The sequence below is a fragment of the Enhydra lutris genome, unplaced genomic scaffold, assembly GCF_002288905.1.
Source record: "Enhydra lutris kenyoni isolate GAN:26980312 unplaced genomic scaffold, ASM228890v2 scaffoldscaffold92, whole genome shotgun sequence".
Taxonomy (NCBI): Eukaryota; Metazoa; Chordata; class Mammalia; order Carnivora; family Mustelidae; genus Enhydra; species Enhydra lutris.
Genome location: NW_019154176.1, coordinates 683,620 through 700,071, shown reverse-complemented (window position 1 = coordinate 700,071; position 16,452 = coordinate 683,620). Strand labels below are relative to the sequence as shown.

The 16,452-nt window shown below is 60.1% G+C and overlaps 1 protein-coding gene across 2 annotated transcripts in view; it reads right to left on the bottom strand.

The window, feature by feature from the left end:
• LOC111162521 (adhesion G protein-coupled receptor L1) overlaps positions 1 to 15,731 on the bottom strand; it is a 43,905-nt gene extending 28,174 nt beyond the window's left edge. For both annotated transcript variants that reach the window (XM_022526990.1, XM_022526989.1), the window contains exons 1-2: positions 15,513 to 15,731; positions 363 to 527 (exon numbers count right to left, since the gene is read on the bottom strand). In XM_022526990.1, coding sequence (XP_022382698.1) covers positions 363 to 432 — 70 coding nt within the window. In that variant the 5' untranslated portion in view covers positions 433 to 527; positions 15,513 to 15,731. The remainder of the gene's footprint in view (positions 1 to 362; positions 528 to 15,512) is intronic.
• Between the last annotated feature and the right edge of the window lie 721 nt (positions 15,732 to 16,452).

The window sequence follows — 16,452 nt, the reverse complement described above, 5'->3', positions numbered from 1 at the left end:
CCAGTGAGAACCTCAGAGATGTAATCGCAGAGAGACATGCACAGAAGACAGAGAATTCTCGGCTCACCGAGAAGGTGAGTCCTGGTCCCAGGAGGCCACAGCCCTGCATCCCAGGCTCCAGGACCCCTGGCAGGATGAGGCCTGCTGCCCCAGGTGTTGGGGGGAAGGGGGCAGTCCAGGGACCCCTCAGTGGTGCTGGGGAGTGCGATGACCAAGTTTTCTTCCGGCTTGGTTCCGCTGCGGTCTGGGGCGAGCTGGGGACTGTGGTTCTTCCCCAAGTGGATGGGAGGTGTTTCAGCATTCTCTCTGGCCTCCCAGCTGCTGTTTGCGCAAGGCTCCCGCCCAGCCCCAGTGGTACCTACCTTGGGTGGCTGAAGTGACAAGGACGCCGGTGATGCAGAGGCTCCAGAGCACTGCGGCCAGACGGGCCATGGTGGCAGCGGGGGGCGTGTTCAGGGTGCTCAGTGTCCTGTGCCGGGGGCCTTGCCCCACATCAGCAGGTGGGCACCACGGCCTGGCCCACCAGCCTGGGGGAGAACAGGGAGAGTAAGGCCGGGGTAGGCTCCCAGCAGGCCCAGGAGGAGGGGTGTTTGGGCCGGTCCCCTCTCCTCCTGTTGGTGGCTGAGGGCTGCCACCCCATGGTCCCTGACAGGGGCCACTCAAGGTACCTCCCCCAAGCCCCCTGTGGGAGCTGAAGCTGCACCCCTCCAGGCCCTCTGTCTTACACTAACTCCCACCCCTGGCCAGCAGACAGACCCACCCACTGGGCGCATTGGACCAAAGAGGACCTCCTGGAAGCTCCTCCCGTGGTCTCACAGCATCCCCCCCACCCCGAAATCCCCACCCCCATAGCAGGGCCAGCTCACCAGGATGTCATGGCTGTGAAGGGCCCACCCGCACCCAGGCAGGCCTCAGACCCTCTAGCATGGGAGATAAAGGCCTTCTGGAAGCTTCTTCTCCATCCCCAAATCCCAACCCTGCCCACTTGTCTCCCTGACCTGGCTTCCTCACCCAGCACTGCGGGGGTGCTGGGGCGGGGGTGCCCAGACATCCTGGCCTTGAATGGCAGCCTCCCCGACGCCCGCCCCCAGCCCTTGCTTCCTGTCTCTCCAGCTCGAGTAGCTAATTAGAATCCAGCTGGCTGGCGCCACAGATCAGGGACCAGGGACAACTGAGTCCCCTCTTTCCCCTCTGGGGGACCCTTGAGGTAAGCTGGAGACAGGCAGGTGCGGATAAGGGAGGGGTGTGCGGTCCCCTAGGGGGCCGGAGTGGGGGCTGGCGTTGTGTGCCCTCCCCTGCAGTCCTCCCACACATCTGTCTGTCCCTGGGCACTGCAACTCCTCGGGCACAGGGCTCCGTTCTGACCCATTTCCTCCATTCTTGGCCACTCCTCCCTTTTCCCTTCTGGTCTCCCCTGGATGTGCTCAGAGTTGCAAACCCAGATCTCTGCCCTCAGCCCTTTGCTTTATCTGCAACGCGGTTCTCAGGGTGGCCCTGGCCCAGTGGCACCAGCCTGGCCATGAACTTCTACAAACATTCTCTGGGGAGGGCTGGCACCCATGTTTTAACCAGCCCTCCAGCGTGTGAACACCCTCTTGCTCTGTCTTCTCCAGCTGCCACCCCAGTCTGTCCCATAGTTTTAATGCCATTGACCAATAAATACCTTCCACATCTCTTATCTTCTGTTTGGAATCTCTCAACAGAGCCCCAGTCACTGTTTTTCCCTACCAGATGAAAGCCCCTCCACCAGCACCATCAGCTCCCTGATCCCGTTTCTGCTCAGGCCACTCCTGCCTCCTGCTATTCCTTGACCACACCAACCCCTGCCCCAAGGCCTTTGTACTTGCCAGTTTCTCCATATGTATCTTCTGCCCAACAGTCATCCATAAGGCTGATGCCCCTGGCCTCCTTTACACCTTTGTTCAAATATAACTATTCAGGGGCACCTACGTGGCTCACTCAGTTCAGGTCATGATCCCAGCGTCTGAGATCAAGCCCCCTGATGGGCTCCCAGCTCAGCACGGAGTTGGCTTCTCCCTCTCCCTCCCCCCTGCGCATGCCTTCGCTACCTCTCTCTCTCCATCACACTCTCTCTCAAATAAATAAAATATTTTTTAAAAAGTAACTATTTGTCTCTTGCATGGGACGGACCCTGACAGACAGGAATCACTGGACTGCTTTGCTCACAGCTAGCCTCAGCTTCTAGAATAGGCCTGGCACGCAGCAATGTGTTCGTTCAATCTCAGACCCCAAACCTAGGAATCCATCCCGATTCCTTACCCTTCCCCTCCTCTCTCCTTCGTAAGCTCTACCAGCAAGTCCTGATGGCTCTGCCTCCAGAGCACCTCACCAACCTGCCCACTTGTGGCCCCCGTGCCCCCATCTAGGACCGAACCACCACCCCGCCACACCACGCTTGTCTCAGCCTCCCTCCCTCCACTCCTGCCCTCCACTCAGCTTGGAGGGGTCACTGAATGACGCAGATCCGAGTGTTAACCTTCGCCTCGGCTCTCCCCTGGGGTCTGCATTCCTTACCAGGGCCGCAAGGCCACCGGTGACCTGACACCACCCCGCTCTGTAACTGGCTGGCCCCCTCCAGTTCCTAGGAGGCTCTAGCTTCCTCCCCCTCTCCTTGCCGCCCCCTGACCCCTGGCTTTCCTAGGCTGCTCTCTCTGGCTGGAGTGCTCTCCCAGGATCCTCGTACACCTGCTATGGCTTCCCACTGGTCAGCACTCAACTCCAAGGCCATGCCAACAGAGCAACCTACCCCGACCTCCCCAAACGTCCCTGCTGTTCCCAGCTACCATCCTGATTTACAACTTTCAGCCACACCTGAAGTTACCTTTAGGATATCAGCAGGTCTGGGGTCAACCTTCCCTACTAGACCATAAGCTCCTGGAGGGCAGGGACTTGGACAGGTTCTCAAGAAATAGAGGTGGGAGGAGCACGCTCCCGCGCAGGACACCCCCTCCCAGGCCTCAGACTCCGCTTGCTGTATGGCAAGGGATCTGACAGTGTGGCCAGCATGCCTGCGCCCTCCCCACCCCAGCCTTCAGGAAGCACCCCTCCTCCTGCCTCGGCCCACAACCCCGACCACGCATGGCCTGCGGCACTGTGGACTCCGGCTCCTTTTATATTATTTCACAGTCCTATGTTGTGGGGGGCTGGGGCTTCCTCATTGCCCCTTCCCCACCTCAGCTCCCACCACAGTCAGGCTCAGGAGGGGTGCTGACCCTCCACGAACAGACAACCCCCTCCCCGGCTCTCCCCAGGGCTCTCCAACTAGTTAGCGGCTGGTTAATGCTGGCAAGGCTGCCGGATGCCAGGCTCTGGGGGCAGCCAAGCCACAGGGGTCTGGATCCAATTCTGCCATTCACAAGTGGTGTGAACTTGAGCTGGTCCTTCCCCCGCTGCCCAACCTCAGTTCCCTCTGTGCCTCAAACCAGCAGGGTTCTGGTTAAGGACAGCAGTCTGCACAAGTGACAGGCCAGCCTGGAACCCATCCGAGGGCGCTGTCCGCAGTGTGGTACGAGTCAGGGCCCAGGCAGCATGAGTCTGAGGGCAGCAGCTCTTCTTCCTCCTCCGGGCTGCACCCAGACCCAGGACACTGCGACCTCAGGTGGAGTCCCCAGGCCTCTTCGTCACCCCCACTCCTTCCCAGGGGTCTAACTGGCCTCCTGGCTGTAGACATCGTCTATCCTGTGATGACTGCCACACTGCAGGGCCAGCCCCGCTTCTCTTCTCACTGTCTACCGTCTACACCTCCCTCAGGTCTCCAAATCACCTTCGGCCTGACCAGACTAAAACAAAGTCCCTACCCATGTTAGTCGACGGGCCCAGCATCCCCCCAGGTCCTTGGGCTGCAGCCCCAGGAATTAAAGTTCCTGGCTCCTCTCTCCCTCTCCCCGACGTCCAGTTCGGGAGTAAGTCCTGGGTCTGCACCTCTGGGACACGCCGGTGTCTGTCTGTCCCCAGCAGCTGCCCTCCCGACAGCCCTGACCTCCTCCCAGCAGCACCCCACCCTTCTTGCTCCTGCACTCCGGGCTTCCCACTGGCAGCCAGAGAGGCCTTTAAAAAATCATGGTATAATAGATACATAACATAAAATGTGTCATTTTAACCATTTTTGTGTATTATCCAGTGGCATTAACTGCCTTCTCTGTGCTGGGCCGCCCCAATGACCGTCTATTTCCGAAACTTTGTTATCGCCCCAGACAGAGACTCTGGCTTCGGGAGCAGCCCCTCCTGTTCCCGTGCCCCCACCCCTGGCAACAACCAGTCTCCTCTAGGGACCTCATCTGCATGGAGTCAGCCAGTGCTTATCCCTCCATGGCTGGCTTCCTTCACTCAAGGCCCATCTGCACAGTCACCTGGGGCGGCACACCATCCCTCTTCAGGGCCAAGTAATATTCCCCCACAAGGACGGCTGGCATCTTGTTCAGCCATTCATTGTTTGGGGACCCTTAGCTGTTTCCGGGGGGGGGGCGTGCTTTTAAAGACCTCTCGACACTCCGTCCCATCTACGGCCCTGCCATGGCTCCAGCTCCCCCATCTGTGAGGCCACGCAGAATCCCAGCCTATGTCCCTGTCTCTGTGGCCCTTAGATCTCAGCTCAGATGTGCCCTCCTCAGAGATGGAGGGGCCCTACCCCCAGACTGTTTCAGCCTCCACTGTGGTCAGTGCCTGCCTGTCCAGCCCCCCACCGATCCTGGAACCTCCTCTTGGTAAAATGGGGGTACCACACAGGGCAGCTGCATGACAAGATGAACTCACTCATGTGAGACACGCAGGGCCGTGGCTGGCATGTAGTGATGGCAAAGTGTCCCCCGCAGCAGCTGTCACTACCACCACCACTGATCACGTCACTGCCTTGTGACTCGACTTGTCCCCTTGGGGATTTCCTTTGCACCCCCAGGCCTCCAGAAAAATGGACGCTCCCAAGCCCATCTCCGGGCACCTAGATACATAAGTGTCTTCAGACAAATCTTTACTGAATGAACGTAAGGTGACAGTGGTGGGAGCAGCTGGAGACAGGTGTTTGTGACCTCCAGACCAAGTCTGACCCACACAGCCCAGGCACCATCACTTCAGGGGTACAGAGAGTGTTCCCCTCGGGCTACCCACTGCTCCCTGAAGGCCCATCCCCAGACCAGCTCCCCCCAGAAAGCCCCAGGCGCCCCCAGAACCTGACCCCATCTTGGGGCTGGAGTACGAGGAGCCAGGCAGGACCTCTGTCCCCTCCTCTCTCCTCTAGGCCTGCCCCCTGGTGCCCACCTAAGTTGGGGGGCAAGATCTGATGTGGGCAGGTGGGAGTCATACCCTGGGAGGCCTGAGCCTGACCATCCCTGAGGCCTTGGGAGAGGGTGTTATGGATTGAACTGCCCCTCCCCCCAAAGATATGTCGGAGTCCTATTCTCCAGCACCTCAGAATGGGACCTTATTTGGTCTTTAAAAAGGTAATCAAGTTAAAATGAGGCCATTAGGGTGACCCCTAGTCCAGTATGACTGGTGTCTTTATAAAAAGGAGATATTTAGACACAGACAACACACAAGGAAGGCACTACAGAGGATGGAGGCAGAGGTCGGGCAATGCAGCCACAAGCCAAGGATTGCCAGCAAACCCCCAGAAGCTACACGAGAGGCATGGGGCAGACCCCTCCAGAGCCTCCAGAAGGAACCAGCCCCACCCACACTCTGACCTTGGAATTCTGGCCTCCGGAACTAGGACAGTGAGTTTCTGTTGTTAAAGCCATCCAGTCTGGGGTACTTTCTCACAGCAGCCCTTGTTGTTCAGGATAAACAGTGGGCTGGGAGGCAGAGATGGGGACAGGGCTGAGCCGCAAACCTTGGGAGCCTCGCACCAACTATGGCAGTGGGAGGCCTGCTGGAGCTCCAGTCCTGGAAGCTCCCATGGTGCCAGGGGCAGTGGCTGACACCTCGGCGCCCTGTCACAAGCACTGCATACACACAGTTCATTTAACCCAGAGGAACTCAGTACGCGGGGTGGGGGGAGGGGGTAGAGGGATGGGGGAGAGGCACACACCTACATCTAACAGAGGAGGAATATGAGGACCCAGGGGCACCAAAGTGATGACGGGACTTTGAACCCAGGCAGCCTGGCCCCTCAGGTTGGGCTAGGGAGCCCCTGGTGGCCGGGAGAGTCCCCTCCTTCAGCCAACTCCACCGCTGCATGTGTGTGACAGCAGAATCGGAGCTGGGCACACCCAGCACCACTGCCCCCATAGGGCCAGATGAACCCACACCTGCATCTATTCCCACCTCAAGCCTCAGTGGACTTGGGTGACCCTAACTGAATGCCTGGAAAATCGGGCTTGCTGCCTCCCCATGGAGGGGGACTAGAGCCCAGGCATGTCCAACCCCCAGGTCATGTGGACAGTCCACCAGCCCCACCCACACCTGCCTCTGTTTGCTCCTGAGCCCCACCTCAGTGTCAAGTTAAGGGGGCATGTAGCAGGGGTCCTGGGGGCGGGTAACATGGCCCAGGCTCTGTCCTCAGGTGCCCTGAAATGGGGCAGGGGTAGGTGACAGGAGGAGAACCAGCTGCTGGAGGAGAGAGGGCACCTCCAGTCTGCCCTAGAGTGCAGTTGCCATGGCAACCCTCTGCTCCAGTGGGTGGGAGTCTGAATGCCTGGGGGGCGGGCATCAGCAGAGGGGGCTCTGGGCCCCACACGGTGGAGCCCCACCACACAAGTCTCCTGCTTCTGGCCCCGAAACTAGCAGCCTGAGGGACCAGCGCCACAAGCCTGCCTCCTCCAGGAAGCCCTCAGGAAACGGCAGAGTAAGGAAGCAGCTGGCCAGGGCACCTGGATGGCTCAGTAGGTTAAGCATCTGCTTTCAGCTCAGGTCATGATCCCAGGGTCCTGGGATGGAGCCCCATGTCGGGGGTCTCTGCTCAGCAGGGAACCTGCTTCTCCCTCTTCCTCTGCCTGCCACTCCCCCTGCTTGTGTGCTCTCTCTCCCTCTGTCTCTCTGTCAAATAAATAAATAAAATCTAAAAAAAAAGTTAAAAATTAAAAAAAAAAAAAAAAAAAGATGCAGCAGGCCCTGGGGGAAGGGCCTCCCAGGTCTGAATCTGCTTTGTGGCCTCGGGCTTAGCTCTTGGCCGTTCTCAAGTCTGTTTCCGCCGTCTCGCCTCAGGGACGAACATATGAACCTCACAGAGGTGGAATGAGAGCCCTCCTCTGCGAAGGGCCCATTGGGCTCAGAGGCCACACCTTCCACTCCAGCCCCATCTTCTGCAGAGGGCAGCCCGGTCCTCCCAAGTGCTCCCTCTGGACCCCTCTCTCCTTCTCACCCTCACATCAAACCCCTGCAGCTCCGGCAGCCCCTCCTGCGGAATCTGCTCACCTCCCACTCCCTCCCTGGCCCAGCCCCATCACCTGCCCCCTGGTCAGACCTGCTGCCCCCTCAGGTCTCCAGCCCTTGCTGCCCACAGCCTGATCGTCCCAGAGCAGCCAGAGGGCGCCAGTGAGCATCCGGGTCAGGGCACATCCCTCCTCTGTTCAGAACCTTCTGTGACTTCCACCTCACTCAGAGCAAAAGCCCATGTCCTCCCTGGAGCCCATTCGGCCAGGTACACTTTACCCCATTCCTGCCCTCAGCCCCTCCCACTCTCCTTCCTCCTTGCTCACTCACTCAGCCCCAGGTTCCTAGAGGAAACCATCAGGCACAGTCCCATCTCAGGGCCTTTGCACAGGTGGTTCCCTCCTCCCCACACCCCCACACCGCTTCTCCCTTGCCTCCCCAAGACATCGCCTGCTCAGTGAGGCCCTGCTGCTCCTAGCACTCCATCCGATCCTGGCTTTTTTCTGCATGGCATCCACGCTGGCGTGCCAGCCAGGATTTTACTATCTGCTATCTTTCTCCCACGAGATGTCAGTGCCACAGGGTGGGGCTTGTCTGATTTATCCATTTTAAAAGGTCACTCTGGCTGCCCAGTGGCACTGGACCACAGTGGGGTGGGGGCCATTCGAAGCAGCCGCTTTCCACTGAGGCCTCCTCCCTGGTCTCCCCCATCCATCTGCCACTCCCACCCCATGTGCTCTCCATCCAGCCCAAGTGATCTTCGTAAAATGAAAACCCAATCATGTCCCTTCCAGCCTACCACCCTCCATGGCTCCCTATTGTCTCAGATGCCCTAGCATGGCATCTCAGGCTCTGGTCTCTGGCCACCGGCCACCTGGTCAATCCCGTCTCTGCTCTAGCTTCCTAAGGTGCCCCCAACCCCACACACCTCTCCCTCTCCCATACACACAGTGCCAGGGTGCCTGTCTCTGCCCCCTCTCTTCCTTCAAAAGGTTCTGCCCCCAAGACTGCCTGTGTTGGCTGGTCTCTCCTACGCCCACACTCATGGCACACTGAGCCTCCACATTTGCCCCCCTAACTGGATTTGGGCTGTGCTGTTGAACGTCTATCTTTCCCACCAGCTGGGGACTTCTCAGGGAAAGTTCCATCACAGGTCAGTATGGCTCTCTGTTGCGTGTCCAGTCCTGGGCAAGAACAAGCACTTATTAATTTGTTTAATGAACAGAGACAAAACAGACCCAGAGAACAGGTCATCTATTCAGTGCATAGTTACATAGTTCTCACGGGGTCACAAGCGCTTTAGAAGAAAATAGGCCTGAAGGGGAGGGGGGTTGTGGGGGCCTATCTGTGGGTACAAATGTAAATAGGGTACTCAGGGAACATCTCTCCCAGAGGGAAACATTTTAACAGAAGTGTCAAGGCGGTGAGCCATCTAGGTACCTGGGGGGAAAACCTCCCAGGCAGCAGGAACAGCACGTGCAAAGGCCCTGAGGTAGGATCTGCTGGAGCACGGCTGTAGCCCAGTGAGCAAGGGGGAGCGTGGGAAGAGGTGAGGGCAAGGGGAGATTAAAGGACAGAGCTAGCAGAGCCTTGTGAGTCGAGGGTAGGACACAGGCTTTTTCTCCAAGTGAGGTGGGAGCCAAGGAGGGTTCTGAGCAGAGGAGGGGCATAGCCTAACTCAGTGCAAAGACTCTTTCTGCTGCCAAGGGAGATTAGACTGGGAGGAGGTGGGGGCTGCTGAGAGCAGTGGGTGAACCCCACCCTCACCCCTTTTTTCTTCCTGTTCATTCAGCCATCAAAGCCAGAATCCTGCCATGTAGCCCATGCTTCCTTCCTTCACCCTCCTACCAATCACCCAGCAAACCATGTCAACTCCTGTCCTCGGAACCCCCACACCAGCCCATCTCTAATGTCTCAAGGCCCTTTCCAGAGCCTTCACTTTGGCAGCCCCCAGCGGCCTCCTCTTCCCACTGGCTTCTTGGCCCCCCTTCTTCCCTCTGGGGTTCTCTCCCACCCAGGAGCCAGAGGAACTCATGCTGAATATTTCTATCCTGTCTGGTGGGCCTTGACTCCTCCATAGGCTTTCCCAGCCCCATGGACACACCTCATGGCACAAACTCAATCCTTCTGCCCCCATGACCAACCTCGAACCTCCTTTCTACACGGCTGGCCATAAAACCTCTTACCTTTTCCCCTTTGAGCCACCACTTTCTTTCTGACCTCAGGCAGGCCTCTCCTCACATACTCTCTCCCCCCTCCACTTTATCCCTCTTTTCCCCTCCAGGCTGCAGCTGGGAGGCCCCCTCCCCCAGGAAGCCCCCCTGACTTACAGCCTGGCCAGGTGCCTCCACTAAGCTCCTCACCACAGGAAGCTGGCACTATGGAGGCCTATGGTACATTTGCACTTCATATCGTTCACTGCCCATCCTCGAGCCTTGCACTTCGAGCATGACAGAGCACAGCTGAAAGACGTGGTAGGAGCCATGGCCCAAGGCAGAGGGTGGGAGGTGGCAGGAGTCTCCAGGCCTCCAGATGCTGGTAGTGAAGGGGCAGGGTGGTGGATACAGAGACCAGAAGGAGGTGGAGATGATGCCCAGCAGGGCAAGAGGGAAGAGTCCCAGGGTCCTACGTTCAAATCCCAACTCTGCCCACTTTGGGCTGTGTTCTTCCTCTGAATTATCTCTCCCCCGGGTTTGGAAATAATAGATGGCGACCCCACATATCCTTTCTAGAGCACCAAGGTACCAGACACTGATCCAGGAGCTGGACAGACATCTGCGGATGAGCCAGACACAAACGGCACTAAAAAAGCCAATTCTATGATGTACTAGTTTTGTGGAGGAACAGGGGCTCTGGTGTGTGTGTGTGTACAAATTAAAATAGGGTGATCTAGAGTGACCAGACACTTCAGCAAAGCCCCACAAAGGTAAGGAAGGAGCCATACAGGTGGTCAAGGAAGAGAAAAGAGTTCCTGTCAGCCGGCACAGCCCATGCAAGGGTCCTGGGGCTGGTTGGTGCATATTTGAGATAAGTGAGGAAGCCAGGGTGACTGGGGGAGTGAGTGTGGGGTAGTGGGAAGTGGTGAGGACAGGGAGGTGATAGGGACAGACTGTATCAGACTTGCCATGTCTGTAAGTGCACAAGCGTGGCCCAACAGGGCTGCTCTTCTGAGGAGGGTTCACACAGAGGTGCCCCAACTTCCACCACCAAGGGCACCTGGGGGGCGCTCTGGGGCAGAAGCGTCCACCTGGGGCCCAGTGACTGACTGTTTTTGCACAGCCAGGAGCCTAAGAGAGCACTTGCCACTTCGGGAAGGTTGTGAAGAGGCAGAGGGGGAATACGCATGAGGGCAGCTAGGCCAGCTTCCCGACTCCGGGAGTGACTGTCCGACTCTTCACAGAGAAAGTCTGCCGACCCCTGTCCTGAGCGACGGTCTTCCTCAGCGAGGGACCGTTTTGTTCTCTACCCCAGTCTGCTTGCCAATGTCTCAGACTCGTTTAGGTGTCTCAGCAGGGGGGCGCGAGGGATGCTACTAGTATTTGGAGGGTACAGACCACGGACGCTGCCCAAAGTCCTAGGATGCCCGGGACAGTCACCACAAAGAACAGCCGGCCCGACACCGGACGGCCATGTCTGCGAGAGCCGGCCCTCGGCCCCGGGCTGCCCACACCTCCTCTCTGGCGGCCGGACACGGGCACCCGCTCGGCTTCCTGGCTTGCCCCCTCCCGACTTCCAGGGCATTTTGAGTGTCTGAGGGAGGGGCCCTCGGGGGGCAGGGCTATTTTTAGTCTCAGCATCTATTTACTGAAATTTGTATCTTCCCCCAGTTTTGGAGTTCGGGGTGGGAAAGCAGAGAGCTTCTGCTCCACTGCTCCGCCAGGGCCCGCGCAGACTGAAACAAGCATGAGGGTCTCACCCCACAAGCGAGGCTGAGACAGTGCCCCAGGAGGAGGGGCTGCTCGGGCCTTGACCCTGGGTTTCCCATCCCCTGCATGAGCAGAGGGTGCCTCCAGTCTCCCACCACAAGCTCTAAACCCCACAGCGCACACACAGCTATGCACACACAGCAGCTCACACACAGCTCCGGGGCAGGTGGCCCATACAGGTACCCGTACCCACAGGGCACCCACGAGGCCACCTCAGAGAGAGTACTCGCAGGTGGGCACAGCAGACAGGTGCAGAGCTGGCCTGGTCAGACCCCCCAGTGACAGCTCTCAATCCCCCCAGAGGGGCAGGGTGGACGGGGAGTCCTTGCCATGCACAGCCAGAGGACTCACCTGGGAGTCTCCAGTCCTTCGACAGACCCCCTCCCACACACTCAGGGAAGACTGCTTGAACACCTACTGTGGGCCAGGTATGAGTCTAGGCATCTTGGATCCAAAAGCAAACCGAGTAACAAACTCCCTGAGCACTTGGACTCTGACTGGGGAGACAAATGATAAATAAGCAGCTACAATAAATCAAGAAATTACAGTGTGAGAAAAGCCATCCGTGCTAGGAAAAGTCAGGAGGTAAGTGGGAGGCTGCATGGGGTAAAGGTTACTGGGGGGCGGGGTGACATCTGAATTGGGTGAAGGAGCAAAAGCCTTACAGATGTCTGGGTGAGAGTCCCAGATGGAAGAACAGGCAGTGCAAAGGCCCTGGGGTAGAATCGTGCTTAGAATGTTGGTGAAGCCACAAGGAAAGCGGGAGTGAAGGGTATGAAGTGATGGGGAGGATCATGCAGGACCAAACCCCAACATGCCCCATGGCCTGATCTGCACTGGCGCCTGGACAGACGAGCTGCTACCTTCCAACTCTGGGGCCGCCCTCCCACCTGCAGTTGGGACCCTGGCCACTCCAGAAAGGAGACATAAGCTTTCTCCCTGGCTCCTGTGACACAAGCCTCTTGACTGAAATTGCTATGTGTGGCCAGACTATGAGTTCCAAGAGGACAGGACCAAGGCACTGTCCCTACAGCACCATCAAGCACAGCACCTGTAGAGAAGGCATGTGCTCACAGACTACATGAAGAGGTGCACGGGCCTTGGCCCGAGAAGCCCCATGTATGCACCCCTGGGCGCACGGCTGCAGGTGCACATAAGATGCAGATCCTGCTCCCATCCAGAGCTGCAGACACACACGGGGCCGCCGACTCCACCGAACTCATGGCACCAGCTCCAAAGAGACCCTTAACAACATGGGGCTAGCCCGATGACACGGGGTCACACACAGGCTTCACCAGGTCCCCAACCCAATCACACACAGACATCTGACAGAAGACTGGCTTCCGAGGGTTGGGAGACACCCCCCCCCCAATGGCTCTGTTCAGCAGCAGCCTCCCATCCTGGGACCCTGCTTTCCTCTTTCTCAGGGGTGGCCAAGACCCAGCCCAGGCACCTCTTCCAGGGTCACTGCAGCCAGGTCCGGTTCCAGACCCAGGGAACCCCTCCCACCCCCCAAAGAGGGGTCTGGAAGAAGGGAAGTGTCTGGCGTCTGGAAATCGGATCCTCGAGAGGAGCCCACACAGAAACCAGAGACTTGTCCTTGGCCACACAGATGGCTGGAGAGGTAGCAGGGAGCAGAGACCTGGAGCTCCAGCTCCCCACACCGGCCCAGGGCAGGACGGAGTGGGGCGGGGGTGGACTGCAGGGATCTCGCTCCTCCTCTTTCCCATCAGGGGTACCCATTCTAGCAGAGCAGTACAACCTCCTGGGATCAGCAACCCTCCACCAGATGCCCATGCTGGGGCTGAAGCACCTCATGCTCACCCACCAGCTGGGGGGTTGAGGAGGGACCATAGGGACGCTGCAAACTCCAGACGCAGGTGGCTCTCACAGGTGGAGGTACCAGGGGTCCGGAGTCCAGACCGCTTGATGCAGACTCCAGAGCAGCCAGGGAGCCCACCAGCCCCTCCCCCACATATCTGGAGGGTTCTCCTAGGTCCCCCAGGAGAAGGGACTCCCTAGGGCACACTGGGAATAGAAACAGGACTTCATGAGTCTCCCTTCCACCTCCTCCCTACAGGCACCAGGGCCCAGGTAGGCTGGCTCCCCAGCTCCCCACTCCCTAACCCTGGGGAGCCTCAGAGTCCAAGATCAGGCATTAGCAGCTCCCCAGGAGTGGAGGCTGGGATGGGTGCCCTGCGGAGGGATGGCCTAGTGGGGCATTAGAGGGCAGAAGCAACAAGCATGGGGCAGGCTAAGGCCCTGTGGGAGGTCACTGGCGAGAGGAGGAAGGTGGCCATACCAGCGGCAGGGCTGGCACTCACATGTGAGCGCACACGTATGTGGCTCAGTGCATGGGTGCCACTGCCACCAGCCAGGGATCGAATTAGTTCCCTTTTCCGTTTTCCAGATGATTTTTCATCTCTGTAATTAATGGGCAAGTCAGTTCTGAACAGCATGGCAGGCAAATTGCTAGTTAGGAAAATCACGGATAATTTTCTCGATATGATAATGAAGGTTGTATTCCTTCTCTTATTCTCCCTGTTTTCATCCTACTTTTAAGTAATAAATTTGGCATTAGTGGGTGGGGAGAGGGGAGGAAGGAGAAGTCACCTGCCCCCACAGCTGGGGCCTGACCCAGGCCCACCCAGAGTCCTGAGCCCCTGGCCATGGGGCAGATGGAGAGGATGAGAGATGGGATCCTCTATGGGGCACCCCAACACCCCAAATGATCAATTCAGGGTGTCAGGGCCTAGAAGAGCCAGTTGGAGGGCAGGGAGCCCCCAGGCTGTTAGCTGGGCTGAAGGGCTTGAGTCTAGGGTCAGGTTACAAGCTCTTGGTGGCCCCTGGGGTGCTGGAAAGAAGAGCAGAGACCAACAGCTTCTCTCCAAGAAGCAAGCAGCATCGAGGTCAACAGGCCTAGAGCAGACATCACCCTTAATGTCCCCCACACCTGTCCCCACACTGTCCAAACCCCTCTCTGTGGTGACTCTTGTAGCAGCTAAAGGAACAGAGCAAACAGAAAAGGGAGAGAAAGAAAAACAGAGAAAGGCAGAGAGGCGACCAGCCATCTTGGCAGCCATTTTGAACCCCTCCCCCTGCTCCCCCAGGCACACCACATGTTTGGATGTGGGCAGACAAACCCAGACTCTGGGTCCTGTAGAAGCCAAGAAGAAAGGGGGCCCTGCCTCAAGACTGGGACGGTGGGACACCCCCGCGGCTGCCAAGGCTGGGGAGGGTCGAGGGGGGCGGTGGTCATGGCCCAGGAACTAAGATTGAGGTGCTGGACAAGGACTGGGCTGGGTGCTGACCTAGCCTGGACGGGCAGGGACTGGGCTGTGCGTGGGGGGCTGTGCAAGCAGGGTGCTGTCTTCACATGGGTGCCAGGGGTGCACTGGGCCAATGCCTGCGGGGGCATTTTCTGGCCAAGTCTGGAGCACCCACAGCACTCTCCACCCTCTCCTGGTCCGGACTTCTGTCCCGGGACCCTCAGAGGCGAGGATGACAGTTGAAACCCCATAGCTCTACCCAATGAACACCTGGGGGAGAGGAAGGGCTGTCCCCCTCAAAGCCCGGATCCGGGTGGATCAAACCCAACAGCTACCCATGCTTAACCAGGTACCACGGAGAAAGAGAGAAGATGCCGCCGCACACCTCCTGACAGCGGTGGCCCCCGGGCTGCAGCCGGCCGGACACCCAAACAGACCCCTCCCCATCCACCGCGTCTCTGCCTCCGGGAGAAAAACAATCCCCGGCCCAGCATCCTGCGCTGCCAGCCCCCTACACAGCTCCTCCGGGGGCCGGGGCCCGCGCGCGGCGCGCACACGCACCCTCTCCGCTCACACCCAGACACCTACACAAACAGGGCGCCAAGCACCCGCGCGCACACGCACCGGGGACACGCAGGCACCGCCGCGCCGCTTCCCCACAAAGGCTGGCGCGCGCGCGGGCACACGCAGCCACGCGCGGGCACACTCGCGGTCCCCTCCCCCCGCCGGCACCCCGCGGCCGTCCATCCGCACCCCCGCTTCCCCAGCGCTCCGTAGGGGCCGTCCCTCTTGACCCCCAAGCGGGTGGGTATGAAGTGCAGGCCGCCCCTGACTCCCCTCGAGCTCAGGTGCGGGGAGTCCGCGGCTCCAATATCCCCTCCCCCTACGCGGCCCGGACAGGCCTGGGCTCCCGTCCTCCCCCCAGCCACCTCGGCCCGCACACCTGGCCCAGGTGCTGCGTCCCCCTCACCCTGGGCCCGCAGACACTCACCTGTCCAGCGCCGCTCTGGGGTCGGCCCTGCGCGTGTCTCCTGCGGCTCCGCGAACCCCGGCCCCCCGCCCGGCACATCTCCCGGAACCGGGGCGGGGGGGGAAAAGGGTGAGGGGTGGCTGGGCAAGGGCGGCCTCCGTGTCACCTCCTTCCCCCAGCCCAGCACCGCCGCGACTAGCCAAAATTAAAAAAAAAAAAATTTTTTAATAAAAAAGCGGATTACACAGCTCCAGAGGCGGCCCCCTCGCGGCAGCGGAGGCTCGGGGTTGGGGGCGAACGGGTCCGCGCCCCTCCCGGGGAGGGAGGCGGCGGAGGCGGCGGGGCGGGGGCGGCGTCAGAGCTCTGGGGGCTGGGGCGAGGCGGAGCCCCCCGAGGCGGCGCCGACAGCGGCCCGCATCTCCCCCGCAGCTCCGCGGCCCCGACGGAGGCGGCACGTGTGCGCCCAGGCGACTTCCCAGCCCCCTCCGACGGCGGCGGCGGCGGCCGAGGGGTTAACGGGCCAGCCGGGGCGCCCCTGCAGCCCCCCGCCGCCCGGCGGCGCCGCTCCGGGGCCCGCGCGGCCCCATCCGCCGGGGCCTCCTCGGCAGACGGCGGGGCGGAGGCGCCACAGCGCCAACAGCTCCCGCGCGGACCGCTCGGGCTCCCCGCAGTGGCCGCGGGGGACTCGGGTTGGGGGCGGGCGGCGCGGAGCTTGGGGGGGCGCGGCTGGAGGCGGGCGCGGCAGCGTTGCGCCCCCGGGGCGGCCGGAGGGGGGACGCCGGGCCGGGCCCGTGGGCACCGCAGGACGCGCGGACCGAGCCGGCGCCGGGCACCAGCAATGACAAGCCGCCTGCTCGCCCCTCTCCCCCACGCACCCGCTCCGGGAGGGGGGCGGCGGGCACGCGCAAAACCCGGCCCGGAGCCGCCGCCGAAGATTGGCCGCCGCAACCAACCGGAGCGC